General features: G+C 44.1%; 1 protein-coding gene across 1 annotated transcript in view; it reads left to right on the top strand.

Annotated features, from left to right (window-relative positions):
* The first annotated feature begins 6,430 nt into the window (after positions 1–6,430).
* dcaf12 (DDB1 and CUL4 associated factor 12) overlaps positions 6,431–7,778 on the top strand; it is an 84,053-nt gene continuing 82,705 nt past the window's right edge. The window contains exon 1 of the mRNA XM_078221616.1: positions 6,431–6,791. Within this exon, the coding sequence (XP_078077742.1) occupies positions 6,735–6,791 (57 nt within the window). The 5' untranslated portion in view covers positions 6,431–6,734. The remainder of the gene's footprint in view (positions 6,792–7,778) is intronic.

Below are 7,778 nucleotides of genomic sequence, written 5' to 3'. Positions count from 1 at the left end.
GGGTGAGAGACTGAGAAACCAGAGACTGAGAGTAAAGCGCACAGTCTTGCCTACACACACTGCCTTCCACCACCCCATACACACACTGCACCTCTCACACACACAGCATCCCCCCCCTCCCCCCACAAACACACATTCACTGACAGCCCCCCATACATATTCATTGTCCCACACTCACCAGGTGTGCAGTATTCTGTTGAAGCATACACAAGAGCAAGGCTAGCAGTATGAAGTGTGCACATACTGGGCCCCCAACTAGTGTTTGCCAGTATCAGAATAATGTTTACCCTGGTCATTTCTGTGTTAATGGATGTGGGGGAAATAGAAGGAATTACAAAGGAGTTGAATGGGTTAAAAGTAAGCAGATGAAATTCAGTGTTACCAAGTGTGAGGCACAACATTTTGTTTAAAAAAAACACTGGATTTGTGTTTGTAGTGGGAGTAATGTTCATGCTTCAAAAGCAGAGCGATTCTCAGGATTTTGAAAGCAGTAGGTTGATTAGGCTATAAACAAAAGACTGTAAAGATTGAGCAAGTTAAGCACCATCTGTGGAGAGAAAAAGTTATGTTTCAGGTGGATAATCTTTCAAACTGTAAAGTGTTAGATATCTAGAAGCTTCAATCATAGAATCTAACAGTGCAAAAGGAGGCCATTCGGCCCATTGAGTCTGCACCGACCATAATCCCATACAGAGATAGGGGGAAAGAAGAGAAGATCTGTGATCAGGTGAAAGGCGAGAGAGATTAAACAACAAAAGGGATTATGGTGTAAGGCAAAAGAGATTTGGTCATTATCATATTTGTTTGTGGGTTCTTGCTGTGTGTAAAATGGCTGCTGCGTTTCCCTGCATTATAATAGCAACTTCAGCACAAAAACACAGTGGATGCAAGGTGCTTTGGGCCTGAGATCGTGGAAGGCACTATATAAATTTAGCTTTCTTTCTTTAAACACCAACTGGTTTGGCAACAAGGCTGATCACTGCGTTGCATTTTCCATAAATCACCTCTTCAAAAAACTCTTATCAAACAGAACCTTTCAGAAAGGGGCACTGTCTTCACTAAACAATAAATTTCAAAAGGACAAAAGCAAAATTTTGCAGTTGCTGGAAATCTGAAATAAAGAAAGAAAATGCTGTAAATGCTCAGCAGGTCAGGCAGCACTTGTGCAGTGAATCATCAAGTCATTACAACACAGAAAATGGTGATTCTGTCACTGTTCCTGGCTCTCAGTTACAGCAACTTGGGGACGGCACGGTGGCACAATGGTTAGCACTGCTGCCTCACAACGCCAGGGCGTTGGTGCCTCACGGGAGACTGCTGAGTAAAATAAGGGCCCATGGTATTCGAGGCAAGGTACTAACATGGATTGACGATTGGCTGTCAGACAGAAGGCAGAGAGTTGGGATAAAAGGTTCTTTCTCAGAATGGCAACCGGTGACAAGTGGTGTCCCGCAGGGTTCAGTGTTGGGGCCACAGCTGTTCTCTTTATATATTAACGATCTAGATGACGGGACTGGGAGCATTCTGGCCAAGTTTGCCGATGATACAAAGATAGGTGGAGGGGCAGGTAGTATTGAGGAGGTGGGGAGGCTGCAGAAAGATTTAGACAGTTTAGGAGAGTGGTCCAAGAAGTGGCTGATGAAATTCAACGTGGGCAAGTGCGAGGTCGTACACTTTGGAAAAAAGAATAGAGGCATGGACTATTTTCTAAACGGTGACAAAATTCATAATGCTAAAGTGCAAAGGGACTTGGGAGTCCTAGTCCAGGATTCTCTAAAGGTAAACTTGCAGGTTGAGTCCGTAATTAAGAAAGCAAATGTAATGTTGTCATTTATCTCAAGAGGCTTGGAATACAAAAGCAGGGATGTACTTCTGAGGCTTTATAAAGCACTGGTTAGGCCCCATTTGGAGTACTGTGAGCAATTTTGGGCCCCACACCTCAGGAAGGACATACTGGCACTGGAGCGGGTCCAGCGGAGATTCACACGGATGATCCCAGGAATGGTAGGCCTGACATACGATGAACGTCTGAGGATCGTGGGATTATATTCATTGGAGTTTAGGAGGTTGAGGGGAGATCTGATAGAAACTTACAAGATAATGAACGGCTTAGATAGGATGGACGTAGGGAAGTTGTTTCCATTAACAGGGGAGACTAGGACGCGGGGGCACAGCCTTAGAATAAAAGGGAGTCACTTTAGAACAGAGATGAGGAGAAATTTCTTCAGCCAGAGAGTGGTGGGTCTGTGGAATTCATTGCCACAGAGGGCTGTGGAGGCCGAGACGTTGAGCGTCTTCAAGACAGAAATTGATAAATTCTTGATTTCTCGAGGAATTAAGGGCTATGGGGAGAGAGCGGGTAAATGGAGTTGAAATCAACCATGATTGAATGGTGGAGTGGACTCGATGGGCCGAATGGCCTTACTTCCGCTCCTATGTCTTATGGTCTTATGGTCTTATGGCCCTGGATTCAATTCCAGCCTCGGATCACTGTCTGTGTGGAGTTTGCACATTCTCCCCGTGTCTGCGTGGGTTTCCTCTGGGTGCTCCGGTTTCCTTCCAATGTGCAGGTTAGATTGATTGACCATGCTAAATTGACCCTAGGTGTCAGGGGATTAGCAGAGTAAATGTGTGGGGTTACGGGAATAGGGCCTGGGTGGGATTGTGGTCAGTGCAGACTCGATGGGCCGAATGGCCTCCTTCTTCACTATAGGGATTCTATGATTCTAACTCAGCTGGGCCCACTTTCTTGCCTTTTCTCTGTAGCCCTACAAAGTTCTCCATTTTGAGTTAATTCCCCTTTGAAAGCCAGACTGAATCTCCCCCCACCACACTCAGGCAGTGCATCCCAGATTCATTGGCAAGAAAAAAAACTTTCTTGATGTTGCCTCTGCTTCTTTTACCAACATCCTTAAGCTGGTGCCTTCTGGTTCTCAACCCTTCTGACAATGGGAACAGTTTCTCTCCATCTGGAGATGGAGGCAAAATACTGCGGATGCTGGAATCTGAAACAAAAACAGAAAATGCTGGAAAATCTCAGCAGGTCTGACAGTATCTGTGGAGAGGGAACAGAGCCAACGTTTCAAGTCTGGATGACCCTTCGTCAGAGCTGATGACTGGTAAATTGCAGCTATGAGGACAGATTGAGTAGGCTGGGTTTGTTCTCCTTGGAACAGAGGATGCTGAGGGAAGATTTGATTGAGGAGTACAAGGTTGTGAGGGGTCTGGATAGAGTGGATGGGAAGGACCTATTTCTCTTAGCAGAGAGATGAGTGACTCGGGAGCATAGATTTAAAGTGATTGGTAGAAAGATTGGAGGGGAGAGGAAGGAACAAATTTTCACCCCACGGTTTGTGGAGGGGGGGGGGGCTCTGGAATTCACTGAAGGGGTAATAGAGGCAGAAACCCTTAACTGATTTAAAAGGCGTCTGGATATGCAATGAAGTCCTGTAACTTCCAGGGCCAAGAGCTGAAAAATGAGATCAGGCCGGGAGGTTAATTTTTTTGGCTTCCTTCTGTGCCATAACTTTTTCTAAATGTTTTGAATATCCAGAAAGGAGGAATACACAGGGATGTGGGGAAAGGGTGGGAAAGTGGCTGTACGTGAATTGCTCCATTGGAGAGCCAAGTACAGACATGATGGGCCGTTCTGTACTGTGACAATTCTATGCTTCTATTCTAACCTTTTACGTGGCACCCTATAGAAAGCCTTTGGAAATCTATCTATTGCTTCCCCTTTATCAACCCTACTTGTCAAATTCTCAAACAACTCTAATAAATTTGTCAAACATGATTTCCATTTCACAAAATCATGTTGACTCTGCCTGATTGCACTGTATTATAATTTTCTAAAGGTCCTGTTATTACTTCCTTAAAAATGAATCCTAGCATTTTCCCAATGATGGATGTTAGACTACAATTTCCTGCTTTCTGTCTCCCTCCTTTCTTGAATAATGGCCATCAGGTCCAGGGAACTTATCAACCTTTAGTCCCATTAGTTTTCCTAATATTTCTTGCTCTTGTGATTGTTTTAAGTTCCTCTCTTCCTTTTGCCCCTGATTTTTTAATATTATAGTTTTTGAAGTTTATTTATTAGTGTCATAAGTAGGCTTACATCAACATTGCAATGAAGTTACTGTGAAAAATCCCCTAGTTGTCACACTCCAGCGCCTTTTCGGGTTCACTGAGGAAGAATTTAGCATGACCAATGCACTTAACCTGCAGGTGTTTCAAACTGTGGGAGGAAACCGGAGCACCCAGAGGAAACCCACGTAGACTCAGGGAGAATGTGCAGACTCCACATAGATAGTGACCCAAGCTGGGAATTGAACCCAGGCTCCTGGCGCTGTGAAGCAGCAGTGCTAACCACTGCATTTTCTGTGTCTTCCACTGTGGAGACACAAAATACTTGTTGAAAGTCTTTGCCATTTCCTTGCTTTCCAATATGAATTTTCCAGTGACAACCTCTTTAAAAAAAATTCTCTGCCACTACTCTTTTTGTATCCTGCAGAAGCTTTTACTGTCTGTTTTTATATGTCTTGCTAGTTTGCTGTCATATTCTAAATTCTCCCTTTTTATTTATTCAAGTCACCCTTTGCTGGGTTCTAAAATAGGCTAAATGAAAAAATTGCATCCTTCTATACCCATGATTCTGTCAGGCTCAACATGTAATCACTGTAGCAGTCTTATGGATAACATTCTGATTTAGAAGTGTAGATTTCCTTAGTCAGAATTTTACAGCATAGAAAGGGGCCCTCTGACCCATTGCGTCTGTGCCAGCCATCAAGCACCTATCTATTCTAATAGAAAAGCAAAATACTGCAAATGCTGGAATTTGAAACAAAAACAGAAAATGCTGTAAAAACTCATCAGATCTGACAGCATCTGTGAAGAGAGAATAGAGCCAATGCCAGACCCTTTGTCAGAGCTTATCTATTCTAATCCTATTTTCCAGCACTTGGTCCATAGCCTTGATTTTATAAAAACAGACGATGTTCAAAATAGCCAGGTCAGGCAGAATTAGTGTTTCAGGTCAATGATCTTTCATTAGAACCGAGGGAAGATAATTGGTTCTGAGCAAGTGAAAGGGAGAATGGAAGAACAAAGGGTAAGTTATTTGATAGGACAGAGGAAAGACAGATTAAATTAACAAAGTTTAATGGTACAAAAGCTCGATGCGAGTGATAATGGGATAGGTAAATAATCAAATGATATATCAGATGAGATATGAATGGCTAGATAGCAGCCATCCAAAGTGAAAGAACAAAGAAAGAAACAAGAAAAAAGTAAACGAGCAGGACAACTGAAAGACAAAGTAAAAGTAAATTTTATTTATTAGTCACAAGTAAGGCTTACATTAACACTGCAATGAAGTTACTATGAAATTCCCCTAGTCGCCACACTCCAGCGCCTGTTCGGGTCAATGCACTGAGCCAACATATTTTTCAGACTGTGTGAGGAAACCGGAGCACCCAGAGAACGTGAAACCTCCACACAGACAGTGACCCAAGCCGGAAATCAAACCCAGGTCCCTGGCACTGTGAGGCAGCAGTGCTAACTATTGTGCCACATATGATCTAAAATTGTTGAACTCAATTTTGAACCCAGAAGGCTGTACAATGCCAAGTTGAAAGCAAACCTTAGCTTTTTTGGACTTCATTTGTTGTTGAGTTCCTTTTAGTTTGGACTCTGTTTCTGTCCTATATCAGTGGTGCCTTTCTGTTGAGCTGTTTGTTTGGTGATCCAGAGCCTGCCCGATAACCCGGGGCGGCATGGTGGCTAGTACTGCTGCCTCACAGCGCCAGGGACCCAGGTTCAATTCCCGGCTTGGGTGACTCTGTGGAATTTGCATGTTCTCCCCGCGTCTGCGTGGGTTTCCTTCCACACTCCAAAGATGTACAGGTTCGGTGGATGGGCCATGATAAATTGACCCTTAGAGTCCGGGGGGATGGCGAGGGTAAATGTATGGATGGGGCTATAGGGATAGGGTCTGGGTGGGATTGTGGTCGGTGCAGACTCGATGGGCCGAATGGCCTCTTTCTGTACTGTAGAGATTCTATTCTATGACCCTGAGGTGCGGAGAAGTAACAAAGCGTCACCCTTATGGTCCATCAAAAGAGGTGCAAATATTGGTCCCAAAATGTGGGCGCATCCAGGAAAAACTTTACCCTTTCTCAGAAGCACTTGTGCAGGAGGTGAGACAGAAGGCGGTCACAGCCGGGGCGTGACGAGAGTCTGGAATAAAAACAGAAAACGTTGGATTAAACTCAGCCGCTCTGGCAGCATTTTGGGGGAGAGAAACAACAAAACATTATCAAGCAGGCACCGCCAGGAAGGGACTTAACGGAAGTCTATTGGACGGAACGGAACGGAAGTGTGTCGGGCGGACCGGAACTGAAGTGAGTCGAGCGGACCGGAACTGAAGTGATTTGGGCGGACCGGAAGTAGAAGTTTGACGCTCGCTCGCTCGACCTGAGTGCGCGCGCGCGTGCGGCGTTGGGCTGGGATTTTTTTTCTAATTTTAAAATAACGCCGACTTGCAAACGGTCTTTTTTTTTTGTCAATTAGGTGCTTAAAATAATCGCGCCAGTAAATGCCAAAGCCGGGGGCCTCTTTTGAAAAAAAAAAGTTTAGAAATCGCTAACCTCGCAGCCTCCGCCGAGACCTGCCCGCGGAATCTCTGATTATTATTAACTCTACCTCCATGTGGATTCAAAGACTTTCCCTCCCACACCATGGCGAGAAAAATAGTTAGCAGAAAGAGAAAGGCTGCGGAACTAGAGCCGGAGCAGGTAGGACTCGGCAAGGCCGCTCCATCCTCTTTAAATGACCTGTCGGGGCCGGGCTGGACTTGGTGTTTTTGCTGCAACGTCCACGGCAGGCTCCGCAATCCAGCCCCTCCCGCCTGGACCCGGGTCGCTAATTTTCCGTACTTTTCCCGCGTTGGTGACTGCGGTCGGAATGAGCTGGTTGACGCCGGGCTTTGTATTTTAACGGGCGTTTTGGTCCGTGTGTGTTGTTTCTCGCCCGGATTATAGTCGCCCCGAGGATGTGTTGGGAATGAGGCTTTTAACCTTAAAATAACCTGGAGCGTTTGTTGTAATCTAATTTCGGATGTTAAACATTGAGATTGGATTTTAACGTCGAGGTTCTCCAAGGGAAGTATCTCAGTTTTTCACATGCACCTATGTCAAGGGGTGTCAGAGGATGGGGAGGCTGCCTGGAGATAGCCTCTTAAAAGGTTAAAATATGCAACAACAAAAAAAAGTAATTTTGAACGAACACAATTTAAAATCAGCCGTAACTTGTTACACAACGCTCTGAAACATAAAAGAAAACTGCCAGTGAGCATTGTTGGAACTGCGAGTTTCCAAGATTCAAAGTCATTTGACAGTCTAACAAAGTATTGTATTAACATCTCTCTTTCCTTTGGTATCAAATAATTACTTTTGTACATTGGAACATACTTATTTTCATTAGTGCAGATTGTAGGTACGTTTCACTCTTTACAGAAATGTTTGATCCTGAATGATGCAGTTCGTCACAATACATTGAAGAGTGAGCCATCGCTAAATTCAAATTTTACACCATTTGAAACATTTTTTTGTTGGTTTTGAAGAAAATATTCTGCATTTTTGTAGTTCAGAAATCAGTTGGGACTCCTTTGTGAAGTCATTTTGCCATTGTGATGTCATGCTCCTGAGAATATGATATTTATTTCCATTAACTGTTAAAGATTTAAAATTAAATTGGCAAAACATTGCTTCCCGTTTCTGTGC

This window comes from Mustelus asterias, chromosome 1 (genome assembly GCF_964213995.1).
Source record: "Mustelus asterias chromosome 1, sMusAst1.hap1.1, whole genome shotgun sequence".
NCBI lineage: Eukaryota > Metazoa > Chordata > Chondrichthyes > Carcharhiniformes > Triakidae > Mustelus > Mustelus asterias.
The sequence above is the reverse complement of the archived record's forward strand: the minus strand, read 5'-3'. Positions and strand labels throughout refer to the sequence as shown.